Raw genomic sequence first — 19,218 nt, 5'->3', positions numbered from 1 at the left:
AATAAATAATCAAAATCAAAATCAAAATAAATGCCACCAGGTAGGGTCCAGGACCAAAAACGCCAAGCGTACTTCCCTGGGGCTGGGAACAACCAACAAGTTGGTACCCACAGAGCGCAAAGGCCTGTGGGGGGCATAGGGTGACAAACGGTCCCTCAGATGCGTGGGTCCCAGACCGTGAAGGGCCTTAAAGGTCAAAACCAAAACCTTGAACCAGATCCGGCCTGCAACTGGCAGCCAATGCAGCTGCCTTAGCACAGGCTGAACATGGGATCTCCAAGGATCTATTCTATGAGCCTTCCAGGGCTGTAAACATGACATTCTTTTAAGGGCCGAGACACACATAATTTGGAGGCTCTGCAATGAGGTTGCCTGTGATTTAACCACAAAGACTGTTGGCGTCAGGGCTGCAGTGCTGGAGGGGATTTCACTATTTGTCCTTGCACCCTTGCCTTCTGATTAAAATGCCCCCCTCCACTCTCCACCCTGCCTACCCGTGTCTGTCAGAAGCTGAATATATTATGCAGAAGATAGATGCTTCTGTGCCTAATCTGCAAGAGTTCATAGAGGTCATGGAATTAAGCTCCCTGCTTCTGAGGTCTTTGTTATGAACTCCCTGCAAACTAGTTATTATCCTTGCCTTTCCTGATTACTTTCCCAGACAATAGCTGCTGAGCTGAAAATAGCAAAAGGCAGGGCCCTGATTGAAGCCTGTAGCCTGGGAAGGGAACTGAGAGCAGCCGGCCAAGGCTGGGCATAGAACCAGTCCTGCTGGCTACTGTTGACAACTGCCTGGGGGGGGGGGGGGGGAATTGCCTGACTCTTTAATGGGAGCTTTTAATGGGACATTACTTTCCAGCTGATATTATTTACCTCCATGCAATGAAAAGCTTCAGTTGTCCAATTTGCACATATGAAGCATTTGTTAAAGGGATAGGACTGTTTCCTCCCCTATCAGGCTTGTTGGCAGCCCTTGTTGTAGTGGTTAGGAGTGTGGACTTCTAATCTGGCGAGCCGAGTTTGATTCCGCGCTCCCCCACATGCAGCCAGTTGGGTGACTGGGCTTGCCGATAAAGCTGTTCTGGCCAGCAGTAATCTCAGGATTCTTTCAGCCTCGCCCCCCTCACAGGGTGTCTGTTGTGGTGAGAGGAAAGGGAAGGCAAATGTAAGCTGCTTTGAGACTCCTTCAAGTAGAGAAAAGCTGTATATAAGAAACAACTCTTCGTTTTGGCAATTCAAAACAGGGCTGGGCGTTCTATGGATGCAAAGCTCTCCATGCCTGGGTTATGGGGGCCAAGGAGCCTCCCTTGAAAGCAAGCAAATAGCCTGTTCGGACTAGGGTAATAGCTTCAGTTTTGGGGGCCCATAACACTTTTGGCCATAGCTAGAATCTTCCTTAGGGATCCAAAACTGCTCCATTTAACCTTTCCTCAACACAAAATCATAGCAAGTATTCTGCTGTCAAAGAGCACTTGCCATCTTGTTTATTTAAGCAAAGACTCAAAGGGAAGGAGTCTGGCTTCTTAGAAAGGCTGTTTCACTTAAGCACTGCTGAGTTGTATTTTCTCTTTCCTTGCTCCCATTGTTTCTTAGCATTGTTTCTTTAAACATACCAGGCGTCTCAAGGGGACTACCCTCACCTGGGGTCTGTGGTGGTTCCTTGGAAGAAACAAGGTGTGCTGAGAATACTGTCCCTGCTTCTGACCTTCTTGGGTGCTCCCTGTCCCTGTTTCCTGGTAAATTATTTTATTTTGGTCCTTGTGGGTGGGTGGTGGGAATGCCTTGTGCAAATGTTGAGCATTAGTTACTGAAGTTGTAATTTCTTTCTCCCTCTGTGGGGTCTCTGAGTGTAACCTCTGACTTGGGGGCAGGGGTGGGGAAATGCTTCATGTCCTTAGGGCAGACTCATGTGAATGCAGGCACTGTGCTGTGGCTCCCAGCTGGGGTTTTCACCCTGCAGTTTTGAGGTCTTATTTTGATAACCTGCAGTGTATGGGCTGCCTGCCTTCAATGTAGCTCTGCCCCCCCCACCTCCCTCCTCCCTCTTTCCACGGGGATTTCTGCATGATTTCAATGGAGGGGTGCCCTTGTGTTGTGGGGACCTGAGTAGGAATCTGCCTAGAAGAGTTAGGGCACAAATTAAAACATGCAAAGGAAGAACAAACACTAACACTTATCTGTCTTTGGGTATAACTTCCCATGGATCTGAAGAAGCGTGCATGCACACAAAAGCTTATACCTTGAATAAAACTTCATTGGTCTTAAAGTGCCACTAGACTCAAACTTTGTCCTCCCAGCTGTTTGAGATGAAACGGCAACTCACTACTGCCTGAAAGAACAGTGTGTCTAGATCAGTGGTCCCCAACCACCGGGCTGCAGCCCGGTGCTGGGCCGCGAAGGCCTCGGCACTGGGCTGCAGCTCCCTCTCCCCACTCCCACCCGCAGTAAGAAACTTCCCAGGCTGCAAGCAAATTGGCCGCCAAAGCATTAGCTTGCAGCCTGGCAAGCTTCTTTCTGCGGGAGTGGGGGGGAGAGGGAAGTGTGGCCGCTGGCACGCCAGCAACGCAAACACGCATGCACGGCAGGTCCGCGTATGCGTGTTTGTGCCCAGTGGGGCTCGTTTGCGCATGGGCTGCCACGCATGAGCGGCACCCCGGATTGCCCTCCCCCCCCCCATCTGCAACCTGAAAAAGGTTGCGGACCACTGCTCTAGATTAGCGATCCCCAACCTGTGGGCCGCGGATCACATGGGGTCCTTCGACTAATTGGAGGTGGGCCCCGAAGGACGCCTTCTCCCACCCCCCGGCCCTTTACTTCATCCCTCCCCCAGCCCTTTACAACACACTTTATTGTTGTGGCGTGACTGTATCTTATTTTGAAGGGATGTTTAAACATTACCATAGAGATCAGAGAGCGCTAGGGCAGTGGTTGAGAGTAGAGGAGTAAACTACCCCCCCCCCACCGGGCCTCAGTAAAAGGCGTTGAGTGGTCCCCAGTGATAAAAAGGTTGGGGACCACTTGTCTAGATGACTCAGACTGTTGAAAAACTGCTGGAACGCTGCCATAACACTTATTGCTATAGAGCAGAATCTCTCAACTTTTTTTACTGTTGAAAAACCCCTGAAACATTCTTCAGGCTTCAAGAAACCCCAGAAATGCTGTGTTCGTACAGAATATTGGGGTCCCTCCTCTTCCCACCCCTTCCAAGCCCATCATTGGCCAATTGGAGGGGGTGGGTCAACCTGACCATTTGTGGCAGGGGTAGTCAAACTGCAGCCCTCCAGATGTCCATGGACTACAATTCCCATGAGCCCATGCCAGCAAATACTGTCAAGGGCTCATGGGAATTGTAGTCCATGGACATCTGGAGGGCCGTAGTTTGACTACCCCTGTTTCATATCACCTGATAAATGTTTAACAAATTTAAAAAATATATCAAAAATTAATTAACACCCTTCCATTTGGGAAACCCTTGCAGAGCCATCAAGAAACCCCAGGGTTTCATGAAACCCCGGTTGAGAAACCCTGCTGTAAAGTGACATTGAAGATATGCAAAATTTCAAGTTGCTTGGCTTGAAAAGCTGATTCACATATGCACATGCCATTTTTGTTGCTCCAGGCCTTGCAGCTTGTCATGCGAATGCCCCTCAAAAGGACATGATAGAATTTCAGCTGATGCTTAGTGGGTTCTGACTGTGGCTTCTGATCAGCAGTAGTTGCTTCATAACCGCAGTTTTCCCTTTGATAGTCACATTCCTCAGTAATCTGGAAGTCCGTGGGAGGGAGGGTCCTTTTGCACTGTCTCCTAAGCGTCTTAGATGTTCTGTACTATGACAAATTAAGAAGCTAAAAATAGAGGATTTGCAGAGTGACTATCAGGAAACCTGAAACTGAAAGCAGAAGGCCCATCATCTCTAGTTGTGCCTCTAATGGGAAGGGGGGTCTTTTGTGCCAGTCTGGCATGAGGGTCAGCAGCCCACACGGCAAGGACACAGTCCTCCTGCAGTGATTTTTGCAGTTTGAGGTATGTGCCCATGGCCGAAGGGGCCTATGTGGAAACAGGTTGTCACAGCAGTCTGATCAAGAGCAGGTCATCCAAGAAGACACCAAAAGTAGTGAAATAAGCAGGGAGCCTCATTCCACATACATAGGATAATGCTCTTTCAATGTGCTTTGGCAGCAGGAAAATCTACTTCTAAAGTGCATTGAAAGTGTATTATCTATCATGTGCAGAATAGACACAAAAGCCTGAAAGCTCAAAATGCATCTTCCAGTCAGCAAAATGACTACACATATCTGAAATGGTGAATGTTTAATGGTTTGTGGGGATCAAGGGGCTTTAGTACTAGTTTCAAGTGACTTCATGCCCTTCTCCGTTGGCATAAGCTACACAAATGTTTACTTTGGAATTTGTTTTGTTTGGTGGATTCTTGGCTCCGGGTATTTTGAACTGATTCCTGAACAGACTGGCTCAGAAATTCTGTCCACCTTGCCCCTTTCTCCCTCTCAAAATGCCATCAAATTAGCACTTCTATTTTATGGGGTGGGGGTGGGATAATAATTTGACATTCAAACTTTCAGCAGCCTCAGGAAGCTGTCACTGTCAGATATCAGAGGAGCTAAAAATATCAGAGAGGATGCAGGGCCAAAGATAATTCTAAACCCCTGGAGGCTCTGCTGTCTGTTTTATGAGGCACAGAGAAAGAGGCATTGAACCTTCTTTCTGTCTTCTGATTACTGGAATGTGCTCTGCCCTGTCTTTCCTTTCCTTTCCTTGAAGGAAAACAAAACATTTCCTTAGAGAACGCATCCATATCTCAAAAAGTGTAATTTATTGGCACCCAACATACTGCTCTATTAGCAGAAGTTCTCTGGCAGCCACACATTTGCTTACCAAACAGCATTAATACTACTAAATGAATGTTGTTGTGATGATTATTTAAAAGGTTTTTTTTGTCACTTTAGGCTAGTTTATACATGCTTATGTGATGGGAGAGTCTCTTGTGGCGCAGAGTGGTAAGGCAGCTGTCTGAAAGCTTTGCCCATGAGGCTGGGGGTTCAATCCCAGCAGCCGGCTCAAGGTTGACTCAGCCTTCCATCCTTTCGAGGTCGGTAAAATGAGTACCCAGCTTGCTGGGGGGTAAACGGTAATGACTGGGGAAGGCACTGGCAAACCACCCCGTATTGAGTCTGCCATGAAAACGCTGGAGGGCGTCACCCCAAGGGTCAGACATGACTCGGTGCTTGCAGAGGGGATACCTTTACCTTTTTATGTGATGGGAGCCCCTCTTTAGCAAGGAGAAGGACTCAGGTTCTATCCCAAGGCCAATTCACACATTGCAGACCACACAGGTAGAGTCCAGGGTCCCTACTCTGTAATAGGCACATAGGAATTGTGGTTAAGCTTGCCAGGTTCCCCCTGGGAACTAGCAGGGGATGGCGGAGTAGAGTTGCCACATGCAGATTAGGAACCGCCTGAGGATTTGGGGATGGAGGCTGGGGAGGACAGGGGAGCTCAATGCTGGAGAATCTACCACCCAAAGCAGCCATTTTCACTAGGGGAACTGACCTCTGTAGTCTGGAGATGAGCTGTAATTCACTTGGAGACTAGGATCACTAGTTGTGATCCTTCTCATTTCTTGTGGGTGTGTGGCCTGATTTGGACTGTGACTGTGGCATGTATGGAGAAGGGGCTTAAGCCTTTCCTCTGTGCCATTTCCCTAACCTGTGGAGTATGCTATTTATCCCACTGGAAAAACCCACATGGACATTTGTGGGTTCCCCCAACAAAGCAGATCATTCCTCCCCCCCCCCCCCCATTGGATGTTTTCAGGCCAGGGAAATGGGTTGGAGGAAGGCTTCTCTTAAATTTGTTAAGGATAGCTGGATGTTTTCTTGAGGTTCAGATTCTCAGCTGAAGACTCTGGATACAGAACTCCCCGGAGTTCTAGTAGGGGAGAGGGCAGCGCCTGAGAGGCCCCAAGCTCTGCAGCTTTCCCAGGCTTCCCTCTGTTATTAGTGGTCGATCAGAAATTGCAACCTAACCTCCCCTCAAACCAACATGGGCATCCACAGGCCCTTCCCAGGCGCCGCTGCAACCTCTGGCTTTGAGACAGGATGCTTTAAATGCCCAGTTTCTGGGGAAACCTCCCATCTCCTGGCCAGGGGATAGACTGTCTCGAATATTCAAGGAAAAGGCCCTGAGCATTCTAGGAGATCTTGTGTGGGGTGGGGGGAAAACAGCTCTTTTCTTTGGGGTTTCCAGTATTGGTGCATCACAGTTGGTAGCAGATGACTTCAGAACTCCTCTTTATGTACATTCCTGGACGTTATGTCTCCCATGTAGCAGTGGTGTCCATGTGAGCCATGCTACCAAGTACGTGCAGAGTCTGTCTGTGGGTCTCGTCCACTCAATGGGCACTGCCCTATTCTGTAAGGGACTGACTTCATTCTTGTGTGGGCTACCAAAGTTATCCACCAGAGTTATCCTCCTGCTTCTTGAGCACACTTCCTCCCTGCTTGCCTACAAGACAGTTCATCAGGAGAATAACTGCAGGTAACAGTTAGTTAGGCTGTAGATTTCTCTCTTTCTATACATAATTGTTAATCTCCTGAATAAAAACTAGTTTATTCTTTAAGCAGCCTGGTGCTCTGACCTCTCTGCATATTGAAACTCTGCCAACATATGGCAGCTTGTGTAAAACAACACAGTTCTTTCTCAGGTCTTGCAAACTGGTGGTTGTGCCTTCCTTTATTGAGTTAATCCATCTCATGTTGGGTCTTCTTCTTTTCTTGCTACTTTTGATTTTTCCTAGAAATTTTGCCTTTTCCCAGGATTCTTTTCCTCTCATAATGTGACCATAGTGTCAGTTTAGTCATTTTAATCTAGAGAGAGTTCAGGATTGATCTATTTTAGAACCCACTTATTTGTCTTTTTGCAGCTCATGGTACCTAATCTCTACTTGTGCAGCCCGCTTGCTATAGTCCTTTTCCTTCTAACGTGCCAGTTCCAAAAAATTAAACTGACTTGGATACAGGCTGAAAGAGGTGCTCTTCAACAGCCTTTTCTGAATCCAGCTGGAGTATCTGGCATATGTTATTCCATATATGGTACTAGGCTTTGTTGTAAGATTTTGAGCATCACTATGTTTGTGTGAGAAATTAATGTTATCGTCTAATAGTTACTGCAGTCTTTGATGTCCCTCTTTTTCAGAATTGGAATGTAGATTGAGAGTTTCCAAACTGTCAGCCATTGTTTTGATTTCCATATTTGTTGGCACAATCTTGTTAAGATTTTGATGGACTCCATTTCTGTGGCTTGGAATAGTCTACAGATATCACTGCTAATTCTGGTGGTGTGTTTTTTCCAATTGCTCCGGGCAGCTTATACCCACTTCTGTTTGTCTCCACTAGAGTGCACAATTTGCCTCAGCCTGGTTTTCTCAATCATGGCTGCAGCCTGATGGAATGGTCTGAACAACAGCAAAGCTATGCTGTTTGGAAGGGAACTCCATTCATGTTTTTGGTGGCTGTGAAAAATTCATTTTTCTGTATTTTCTGGTTGTATAATTCTGTTGATTTTTTAAAAAGATTTTAAAAATATTGCACTTTTCAGGAGAAAGGTGAAATATAAAATTTTTAAAATATGTTTTTGGATGTATATCAGAAAGGAGCTTGTTCTAAGGAAAGAAAAAGGGGTATGTGGGTGCCATAGCACCTTGGGGTGAGCATCTGCATGCTGAAGGGACTCCCAACCTGAAAACTTTGTGCTTTTTAGTTTCTAGGGAAAAGAATGATGATGGAGGCAGGAACATGCTACAGGCCCATAAACTCAGGGACATAGTAGAGAGTACAGGAAGAGTAACTTTCTGCAACAAAGAAGAGCTTAGGGCCACCATTTTCTAAGTTGATGTCACATTCTGAACTGACAAAATAAAATCATTCACACATCACTAGCTTGTGGAACTCACTGCCACAAGAAGTGCCAATGGTAGGTAGGTTTTTTTTTTTAAAGGCTCACCTTATCTCATGAGATCTCAGAAGCTAAATGGGCTCACCCTGGTTAGTACTTAAAAGGGAGACTATCAAGGGAGTGTAGGGTTGCTGTGCAGAGGCTGGCAATAGCAAACCACCTCGGAATGGGTCTTGCTTTGGAAACCCTAAAGCAGGGGTGGGCAAACTGTGGCCCTCCAGATGTCCGTGGACTACAATTCCCATGAGCTCCTGCTAGTTGCCCTAAAGGGTCAGTCTAAATTGGCTGCGAGTTGACAGCACTTCCCACCACCACCAGCAGCCAGACAAATGCATGGCCAGTCCCCATTGGGCCTTGCATTTGAAATCCCCAGAGAAAACCGGCAGCTGTTGTTGACTAAGAGGGAGCTTGCTGAGGTGGTTGATCCAATCGACACAAAATTCTTTGGATGATCGTATGAATGAGAGAGATTTTCGGCTGGAACATGCTGCTTCGTGCGCTGAAAATGGGACGGCAAAGTCAACTGAGGCGCTCAAAGAGAGTTCTTCCTTCCCTTGCTGCTGACTTTAAAAAGCCAAGGCTTCAGCAGAGTCGTGGAGTGAAGCCAGAGCCAGGGTACTTAATTTCACCCAAGCCGTTTCCAAAACCGTGGTTAGCAGATGGTCTGTATCAACTGCGCTTTCACAAAGAGAGTTCTGGCGGGAAAGCCCGTGAGCCGGCTGTCTCTTGGGGATTTGGGGAGGGGGGCCCAACCTAAATTAGGAACAAAGGCTGTTAACACAGAGAAACATTGTTGAGCTTTGCAATCATGGCCCCTAACCCAATCAGGCTTCCCGCAGTGACAATGGAGACAGATGGCTGCATTCATTCAATTTGGCTGCGGACACAAGGCAGGTCTTTCCCTCCCTCTGCGCTGCATGAGAACCCCCCCCCCCTGTTCTGGAGCAGAGTGTCCAGTTGTGGTTGTTAAAGCAGGAGACCCCACACACACACATTCTCAAAGTCTCGGGCAGCACAAAGCCTAGTGTGGAAGAAGCAGGTGGGCATGATGGGGACGCAGTCTTAGAAGGATGTGTGTGTATGCGTTTGTGTGTGGGGGGGAGCAAGGCAAATTAGGAGCACAGCCAAACACAGAAGTCTGTCCAGCTGGAAACGGGGCTGCAGCTTTGCAGCAAAGGAAATAATCTGCCAGGAAAGAGGGAAGCTCAGAATAAAAAGAAGGCAACAACACAGCTGTGGCCCAGGAAAATATCCTTCCGACAGTGGTGGTCAAAGCACAGGTGGCCCGCCAACATCCCAACGGGTGAAATAGATGTTTTGGGGTCCATGAGGAGCATGAAGAGTGCTGTGGGGGGTGTTGCATGTTCACCTGCACAGTCCGTCCGTTCCCCCCCCCCAAAAAAAAATTCTTCTCCAAAGCAGAGCTACCAAGAGTGCCCAGGCGGGTTCCCCCTGGGATCTCCCTTCGCATTCAGGAGTCCATATGAGACTTTCAGCTAGCACAGGTGCGCTTCTGCTTTCCCTAGCTGCCTGCCCGCCCAAGGAGATCTGGCCCTAGAATTCGGTACGCTCCCCTCAGCAGCCTGGCTTCCAGCAAATGTGGCCTCTCTGTTGCCAACCATGAAGTGTGCGGCTGGCTAGGAGCAGTAGTTAAGAGTCTCAGAGGAAGATGTAGGAAATCCAGGTCGGAATCCCTTCTCTTCCTTGGAGGCTTGCTAGGTGATCTCAACCAACAGCAGAAAAAGAAAAGAAAACTAATCAGTGGTTCTTTTTTTTGTTGTTCTTTTTCTTTTTTGTAGCTGATAGTTTGCAGGGTAAAAAGAAGGAGGGGAGATGGATGCTGTAAGCTGCTTTGGGTCTCCATCGAGGAGAAAAGCAGAGTGTAAATATCTAACCCAGTGGTTCTCAACCTGGGGGTCAGGACCCCCTTGGGGGTCAAATGACTCTTTCACAGGGGCCGTGGCAGGGTAAGCAGCTTGGCTGGGGGGGGGGTGCCATCCACACAACAGCCTTGTGGGGTAGATCGAGATAGAGTGTTCATCTGTCTGGAGCAGTGGAAAAGAGCGAAATCAGCATGGTGGGACAAGAGGCAGAACTGAACTGAGAAACCTGGGGGGGGGGGGAAACAATTTATATACAATCATGAACAATGGATCTTCACGCCATTGGTCAGTTTCGGTTTAATTTCTGTGAAAGAACACTTGCATAATTTTGTGGTTGAGAATCACTGATCTAAATCAACTATCACAGTGTTATATGGAAGAATTTAAACCAGGGATTCCCAACCAGGGTTCCAGGGAACTCTGGGGTCATGCAAGAACTCCCCAGGGGTTACGCATCCTTCCCCAGAAGTAATTCAGATTGGCCGCTGACATCACTAGACGTTGCTAGAGCCCACTTCCCCTGTTTGCTCTACAGGCTGAGTCTGTTTCTCCACAATGGAAAGAGCCAGCGTGGTGTGGTATTTAAGAGCCATGGCTTCTAATCCGGCAAGCTGAGTTTGATTCCTCGCTCCTCCACATGCAGCCAGCTGGGTGGCCTTGGGCTCATCACAGGCCTGATAGTGCTATTCTGACCGAGCAGTAATCCCAGAGCTCTCTCATCCCCACCTACCTCACAGGGTGTCTGTTGTGGGGAGAGGAAGGGAAGCCGCTTTGAAGCTCCTTTGGGCGGTGAAAAGCAGGGCATAAAACCAAACTCTTCTGCTTCTTCGAAATGATTATTTGATTGACTGGCTGGTTTCCACGTCTGTTTTCTGTGCCCTTTTCTCTAAAGAGGCATGCCTCCATTTCCAGGGTTCCTCAAAGCCTAAAAAAATATCAGGGGTTCCTCCACGGCCAAAAGGCTGAAAAGGGTGTCTTTTTGTGGGGAGAGAAAAAGGAAGGTGTTTGTAAGCTGCTTTGAGACTCCTTCAGGTAGAGAAAAGTGGCATATAAGAGCCAATTCTTCCCTTCTTCCTCCTCCAGCTAACTTGGTGCTCAGCTGACCCAGTATTGAGCCTGGACTGGAAGTGGAGAAAGTCTGTTCCCAGCCCTCTGATCCTAGAAGATCTGAGCCATGGGGACCTGGGCCCCTCTGGCTTGCAGCTTGCATGCACTCCCAATGAGGCACAGATTCTCCAGAGTTCCCAGTGTAGCCCTGACCACATGACACTGCAGTTTAACCAGCATGTCTGGCAGTGCTGTCTTCAGAAGGATTTTCTGGAACAGAACTGGTCCTCAGTCCAATTGGCCATTGGGGAGAGGGGAGCACAATTAGGCAAGAACGGCTATGTTGCCGAGACTTGATTTCCTTTCAGCTGACAGCTGGCAGGAGGAAGTCAGGACTGTTGCTTGCAGCATTGCTCATTGCCTCCGGAAGCAGCACTAAGTCAACAGCAACCCCCCCAAGGAGCCCACGCACCCCTGGGGTTTGCAAGAGGCAGCCTGGGACAAAAGGCATGCCACCTCTTGGTTCTCTGCTGCTGCTAGGTGGACTGGTTGCCAGCTTCAGGTTGCAAAATACCTGAAGAGGGGATTCTGCTACCCAATGTGATGCACCTGGCACATGGGAAGAGGCACACTGCCTCTTGGACTCACGTCGCCATCACTGGTGGGAGCAGCAGGATATTGCGAACTTTTATAGCAACAAAAAGAGCCACTTGTCAGTTTTTGCTGCTGTGGGCGTTGTGTATCAGTCTCAGCAACAAGAATGCCCACCTGCCAGAATTACCTGCTGCAGGGGAGGTTTTCTGTCGGGGTTGCACGAACAGCCAGAAACGTGCACTTGGCTGCCGAATGGAAAATGATACAGGCAAAGGCAACCCAGAAGGAACTGGAACACAAAGCACGGCCTCTGCAACTGAGCTATGTCCCCTCTCCAGATTCTTGTGCCACCCCAGCAACAAGAAGCCACTGTCTGTCACACTGAGCAAGTGTATCTGTCTCCATTGTGACCGGGCTACAAAGCCAGAACTAGAAGGCCAGCTGATAGTGGCCAAAGACCCAAGTCCAGCAGATGCCGGCTAGGTTTGCAAATCCTTCTCCCCGGCTGGACCGCTGGGTATATTTATAGCTGCGGGCAGCTCGCTGGTGGGTGGGTCCGGCTGGCCTCGGGTTCCCTCCCAGGAGGGTTTCATTCCAAAGCAGGCAGGCAGGCAGGCTGGAGTTTTCCCAGCTGGGAGCTGGAGCCAAATGTTTGTTGGCTGTGTGGTTGCAGCTTCTCCCCGCCCCTTTGCATAGAATAACAAACACAGGAGGATGGGAGATTCTGGCAGGGAAGGGAAGCCCTTACTCTGAAGGAATTTGGCCGAGGGGACTGGGCCTGCATTCTGGAAGGGAGAGGAAAAGAAACCTCTTGCTTCAAGCAGGCAGCAGTGACCCTTTCATACCACAAGCAGAAAGCAGGCACACTCTGTAGTTGTCCATGCAAATATTCTGGGGTTGCCTTCTCCAGTTTAGAGAATATAAGGGAAGCAGGGCATGGGCAGAGGAGGGTCCTCAGTGGGCTACAATGCCTAAGGCCCACCTTTCAAAGCAGCCATTTTTTGCTTCGAATCTGATCTCTCTTGTCTGAAGATCGGTTGTAATTTGCAGAGGCCGCCAGGAGGACCTGATGCTTCTGCCCAGGCTTTCGCCACACAGAAAGCAGATGCTCCTTGGAAAGAGGTGTAACAGATGGTTTGTCATCACTTTTGAGGATTATTGGATTGCTTTTTGAAATATAGTTCAGGGCCCATTAGACCTCTTTTGGTGTCTTTGCCACTGATGAAAATACATTTGAAAGCGGTTGTTACCCAGGCGGCACTTTGGTGAAGACTCCAGTAAATCTGGAACAAAAAAGAACAAAAAGAAAAACAGTCTAGAATCATCATTTTATTTTGATTTAATTGTTTATTTTGATTCTACTCTATTTAGCCTCTTTAGCCTTTGTGTGTTTATATTACCCCACCTGGAGGCAGGCAACCAAACATCCAAAGAAAGCCTTTCAATGTTGTTTTGGCTGCCGTGGTAGGTGCATTTTACTGGGTGTTTGTTGGGGCCTCTGCTTGCAAACCACACCTCTGCCCCATGTCATTTTGGGATGTCAGCTACAGGGGTCTGGATACTGGAAGTAGCTCCCTCTTTCTGTTCTTGCTCTTGCACAAGTGCAAAGAACTGCCTCACTTGTAGGTTATTCCTTGATACTTGTAAGGAGTGCTGGCTGCTAGACTAGAGGGGAAAGCTGTGTCCAGAAATGGGAAGCAGAAGCCCAGAAAAGCATCCAGTTTGCTGTAAAAAGTGAATAAAGAAATAGCCCAACAGAATTTCCTAGGTCTGTCAGAATACGCCACCTGCTGCTGAACACTGGTAATTGCAGCTGTGGACAGAGGGAGGCTCTGCATGAGAGAAGAAATGTACCTGACTGTTTTATTTTGGGGGACGAAAGGAACAGAGACCAGAGGAGAACACAATGCGGATGCTTTGCCTTCTCCTGTTCCTGTTCTATTCTGAATTGGTCCCCTTGAGCAACTTCTCCCTTCTGCCTTACAAGGATATCAAATAGGTCTGCTCCTGTGTGGGGTGGGGGAGTTTGCTTCTGGGCTAGATTCAAGGTGCTGGAGATAACATTTGAACCCCTCTATGGCATCAGCCCTCCTGACCTGGATGATTTCATCACATCTTGGAAGCTAAGCAGGGTTGACTCTGGTTAGCACTTGAATGGCAGATCGCCTTATCTCTTGCCTTGAAAACCAAAGAGGACCCCCATAAGTTGGTTGCCGCTTGATAGGATGTTCCACCACCACCACCACCACCACCACACTGCATTGACTGGAGTGCCTTCTAACAATGGTTCCTTCCTTCCTGCTGAGATTCTTGGTGTTCTTATAGTGCTTTCAGCATTAAAACGCTTCTCTGCGACAACCGTCCTGTAAGGTAGACCAGCATCATTATTTCCCACAACGGGGAGGCTGAGGCCAAGACAGAATGACTTGCCCAAGGAGGCAACATGGTGAGTTTGTGGCCCTGGTGAGTTTTTAACTGGCAGCCTCTTGGACCCCGTCTCATTCTTGCTGTTATGGCAGTTCTGTTGGTAGCTGCATCTGAGTGGGTATTCTCTGCTGTAGCTACGGAGCCACTTACTTGCAGTGATTTGTGGGAAGCCACATCTTACCACGTTAAAGAAACCTATCTGCCTTTGAAGTTTAGATTCTCTTGGACTGGCTGATGAGGATTTGCTGTGCACACAGTTTTATCCTCTGCTCAGACCTGTCAACTGAATGCTTGCGTTTATTCCTCTGTGCTGTAACTCATTGGGGGGAACTTTTCTCTTGGGGGAAACCGGGACAACTCTCTAAATAGATAATAAACAAGGAAATGCTTGGTGCAGGGAACTAGCTGGCCAGCAAAGGGTTAAGGATTTCTCCCGCATTCTCTCTCCTTCCCTCCCGAAAAGCACATTTGTTTTGCTTATTCTGTTGGACAGGCTCTTCTGTTCTGGGGATTAGGGGCAGATATTAGTAAATGGGTAGTTTCTGATCTTCCCATTCAGAGTCACTTTACCATTGTTGGCACTGGCTTACAACAGAGGTTTACTGAATTATAAATGGTCTGGAGAGAATGAATAGAGAGACTCTCCTACCCACCCCTCAAAATTCAGGAACTTGGTTTTGATGGGCAATAGCTCCAAGAGAGACTGCTTCACATAGTTAGTGGCCACCAGATGTGGTAGGGACTCCAGGCTCAAAAGGCCTTGAAAGGAACTGCACACAGGCAGGGAGGGTAAGCCTGTCAATGGAAGTGCAACTTACTTTTTCAGAAGCGCTGAACTTCCAAAGTCACACGCCCCCATTGCTTAGACAGGGGCTCATGGGAATTGTAGTCCATTGACATCTGGAGAGATACAGTTTGGCCACGCTTGGCTTTTAGACCATGTGAATGGCAGACAGGGGTGTCCTAGATCAGGGTTCCCCAACACAGCACCTGTTGGGTTTTTCATAAAGTATGTGGGGTCACCTTAAGGCAGGGCTTGTTATTGGCTGCTGTTATTCAAGTGGAAGGGCTTTTTTTGTGGCTGCAGTAGCAGGAGGACGAAGAGGATTGGTGACAACCCAGGTTTTTCTTAGCTGGTGTGTAGTTCATTGACCTGCAGTTTCCATAAGCGGCTTCTGTGAAGCAGCTTTTTTCTATTTTTACAGTCCATGCTTCCATCCAAGACACAAATAAAACTCACCTTGACCGACCAGGCTTGAAATAATTCTGCTTCATGTATTCAGCAGGGATGTCATGCAGTTCTTTGCTAAATAAGGAATCAGCCATTTTGAGGTTGGCTCCCCCTTCTGTGGCAGCCATTTGGGGCGGTGCTCACTGCCCCCTCTCGAAATTCCAAAGGTGCCACGTGCTCAAAATTGCCCCTGTTCTTAGTAATGGCAAAGCAGTTAGACCTCTATATATTTCCATGTATGATTATACTTATTATAGCTGTTACAAGATCATGAAAATACAAAATCTGCATGCTTTGGCATATGAAACCATTTGAGGGGGGAACGGTTGTTAGAAGAGGCTTTCCCTTGTATGTGAGACATGGGAAGAAAAATGCCTTTTCTCAGCTTTCCTAGGGGAGGCAAGAAGAGCTGGGGGTTTTTTGTCCCCTTTTTACTACCTGAACAAGTCTCAAAGCAGCTTAAAATCACCTGCCCTTCCTTTCCCTACAACAGATAACCTGTGAGGTAGGTGGGCTGGGAGAGCTCTGAAAGAACTGTAAAACAGCTCTAACAGGACTGTGACTAGCACAAGGCCACCCAACTGGTTGCATGTGGAGGAGAGGGGAATCAAACCCAGCTGTACAGATTAGAGGCCACTGCGCTTAACCACTACACCCTGCCATCTGATCCAAACCCCTATAAAGTCCAAAGCTAGAGCTTTTTGACCAGATGTGATGGTGGCCATTTTTTTTAGTTGGCCAGTTCTTTCGGACCAGGCAAACAGAAAGTGATTAGCCACATGGTGCTCCTGTATTCATATACCACTGAATACAAAATGCGGAAAATGGTGTAGGTGAGCTGTTACTTGCTGCCCTGGTTGGAGACTTCTTGCAAACACATGTCTGGACCATTCTAAACAGAATGCGGGACTAGACAGACCTTTAGGCTCTCCTTATGTTTTGGGGATACAGCCCTGCTTATAGGTTTCTGCTGCTCCTGTCTGAGACTGTTTGCATGGGAGGGCTGAAAAGGTAATGTATGTACATATATTTCTGACACGACGCTAGACAAAACGGCTGTCATAGATGCCTGTTTGATGAACGGCTAGCTTGTGCAGAAGGAAAGTGAAGCACTGATTGGCCATGTCATGGGATGTGGCATAAGCTTCACACACAATCTGTGTTCCCTTTTTCAGGTACAAATTGTGCAGAAAAAAGCAGGGGCAGAAAGCAGGGGCTCAGCAATGCAGTTTCCTGCTGGATAGGAAGCTGAAAAGAGTAAATTGTCCCAACCCTGTGAGGATGGGTCTAAAAATAGAAACAAGCTTCTAATTTTAAACTTCTCTGGCTGTGTTACTGAAGCAGCTAATTAGTATCCCGCCAAGTTGTTGGCCTTATTTGCTAATTAAGCCTGTCTGTTTCCTGACACAGGAGCCAGAGAATGCTGAGTCATCTCATGGAGCTAAGCAGATGTCACTGACTCAGGAGAATCCCACTGGCTCCCCACCAGCCAATGAGGGCTACAAGGTAAGTGATGGGGACTTCTGTGCTGGCCGTTTGAGCAATGCTTAGTAATTCTGAATAACTGTGCTTTCTGGAGGAGATTGGATATGAAACATCACTCCGCATAGCGATCCCCAACCTGTGGGCCGCGGACCACATGTGGTCCGACTAATTGGAGGTGGGCCCCGAAGGACGCCTTCTCCCCCCCCCCCCAGCCCTTTACTTCATCCCCCTCAGCCCTTTACAACACACTTCATTGTTGTGGCGTGTCTGTATCTTATTTTGAAGGGATGTTTAAACATTACCATAGCAATCAGAGAGCGCTAGGGCAGTGGCTTAGAGTAGAGGAGTAAACTACCCCCCCCATCAGGCCTCAGTAAAAGGCATTGAGTGGTCCCCGGCATTGAGTAGTCCCCGATGATAAAAAGGTTGAGGACCACTGATCTTGGGTATTAAAGAACACAATGGAAATGTATACTCAGTTTGAATTTGATTTCAGTGGCTTCTGGAAGCAACATCATTCCCTACCTCTGTCAGTTTTCCGTGTTCTGCACCTCTCTTTGTGCCAACTTGCTTGATTTTGTTTTGGCTTTTGCATTTTGTAAAAATGGATGATTTCGCAGCCACTTGAGCTGAAACTGGATTTGGGTACAAAACAAACATTAAAAAAATCTTGTTAAATTATCTAAATTTGTTTGGAATATTTGGGCAGTATTTAAGATGGTATATGGAAGCTAGATGGCCACCTGCTCAGAGGCTTAGTATGGGCATCAGGCCGGGCAGAGCTTGTAACCATTGCTGTTTTAACATATGCCACCCTCTCTCGTTACAATGCACCGCCAACAGCTCTGGTCCGTATATTGCGTTGGCTGTGCTTGCCAAGAGGGAAGTGGATGCTTTTACTTCTGAGGAAAGAGTCAGAATGAGGTGGCCTTCGGGATTCCTTGCCACTTGGCAATTTGAGGGCACCTGGGTTACTTTTGATGTTGGCATTGCGTATGGGACTCGTACATCTTTGCTGCAGCCTTCGGGTTAGTTTTAACTGCTTTCAAAATTGTTCTGGGGGGAAGGGGAGAGAATAACCAAAATGTAGCTCCACAGTCTCCTGCAGACAACAGAGGGATCTAGTGGTCATTCTGAGACTAGCTCTATGTTTGCCTTATGGCGTCTGACTGATAAGGACCGAATCCTGCAACTGAAGCACAACATCCTGTATGAACCCTGATTTTTCTCCCCTGAAACCAGAACAGCTTGCTTGTGTGTGTGTAGACTGGGAATTATAAGACAAAAGAAAACTTCTTTCAGGTTCAGAAAAAGGGAAACCCAGATTATTGAGAAGTCCTCCAGCCTTCCCAATAAGAAAAGCCTCAAACGTTTTGGGCTTTTCAGTTTAGAAAAAAACCTGACTATGACATGAGACAGGCTTCTAAAATTATATGTGCTGTGGAGAAAGACAATAGAGAACTTCTCTCCTTCACCCCCAACTGGCTGGTGATCCCTGGCCCCAAACAAGCACGTCGGTCCTCAACGAGGGCCAGAGCTTTTTCCATCTTGGCCCCCACCTGGTGGAACGAGCTCCCTGAAGAGATCAGGGCCCTGCCCGAACTCCCACAGTTCCGTAGGGCCTGCAAAAGGGAGCTCCTCCACCAGGCATTTGCCTGAGACCGACCACAGGTCCCCCCTCAGACATCCCCTCCATGGCCTGAAGCAGTCTGGCCTCTCTAGGGGGCTTAGCTTGTTATGTTGTTATTGTTGGGATCACTGAAGTTGTTGTTTAGAACCTCTGTTGGGTTGTTATTGTTGTATATTGACTATGTTGTATGTTGACTTGTTCCATGTATCCCCTATGATATTGTATGTAAACCGCCCTAAGCCATATGGAAGGGCGGTATAGATATCAAATAAATGAATAAATAACTCAGTGATAGATTGAGGACAAACCACAAACATTTGCCTTGTGGAACTCACTGCCACAAGGTGTTAAAAATGGCTGGTTGTTGAGCTGGTTTAAAAACAGGATTAGACTGCTTCCTAGATCAATAGCTGTTATGGACCGCCCATGATTGGAGACAGTAAACTTTTGGAATACTAGCTTCCTGAGGGCAATAATGCACTGAGGCTTTAGCCTGTATTCTCCTGTCTGTAGAGTTTCTGAAGGCATCTGCTGGCAATTTTAGCAAATTGGATTCTGAACCAGATGATCTGATCCTGTAGCGTAGTTGTCAGGTCCTAGTTCAACACGAAATGCTGCAGACAGTTCACCAGTGCTGGTGGGGGACTACCTTGCTCTCCTCTAGAGTTGCAGCCCTGGAGAGGTGCATTGCTGGTTGTTTAATTGAAGGTGGCAACCTAAAGAAATGTAATATGCATGACTCCAACCACAGCACAGTGTGAACTCTGTGGGGGCAGACAGGAAATTAAAAAACAGATAACATTTCCCATGAAGGCAGCTTTTAATTAAGGTCTGAGCTACAAAGTTCAGCCAAGGTATGTGTCAGAGTTGCCAACTCTGGGTTGAGAAATCCCTGGAGATTTTGAGGAGTCTGGGGAAGCGCATTGGTGGGTAGGAATGGGAGGCTGTA

At 47.7% G+C, this 19,218-nt stretch overlaps 1 protein-coding gene across 2 annotated transcripts in view; it reads left to right on the top strand.

The window, feature by feature from the left end:
• Nucleotides 1-1,101: 1,101 nt before the first annotated feature.
• Nucleotides 1,102-19,218, top strand: part of ZNF618 (zinc finger protein 618) — a 191,090-nt gene continuing 172,973 nt past the window's right edge. The window contains exons 1-2 of one of the 2 annotated variants that reach the window (XM_077305168.1): nt 1,102-1,165; nt 16,565-16,660. In XM_077305168.1, the coding sequence (XP_077161283.1) occupies nt 16,604-16,660 (57 nt within the window). In that variant the 5' untranslated portion in view covers nt 1,102-1,165; nt 16,565-16,603. Of the gene's footprint in view, nt 1,166-1,610; nt 1,737-16,564; nt 16,661-19,218 lie in introns of those variants that run through there. The other variant, XM_077305167.1, reaches the window with a different exon arrangement.

Source organism: Paroedura picta, chromosome 12, assembly GCF_049243985.1.
Source record: "Paroedura picta isolate Pp20150507F chromosome 12, Ppicta_v3.0, whole genome shotgun sequence".
Classification (NCBI taxonomy): Eukaryota; Metazoa; Chordata; class Lepidosauria; order Squamata; family Gekkonidae; genus Paroedura; species Paroedura picta.
This window is presented reverse-complemented; position numbering and strand designations above follow the sequence as displayed.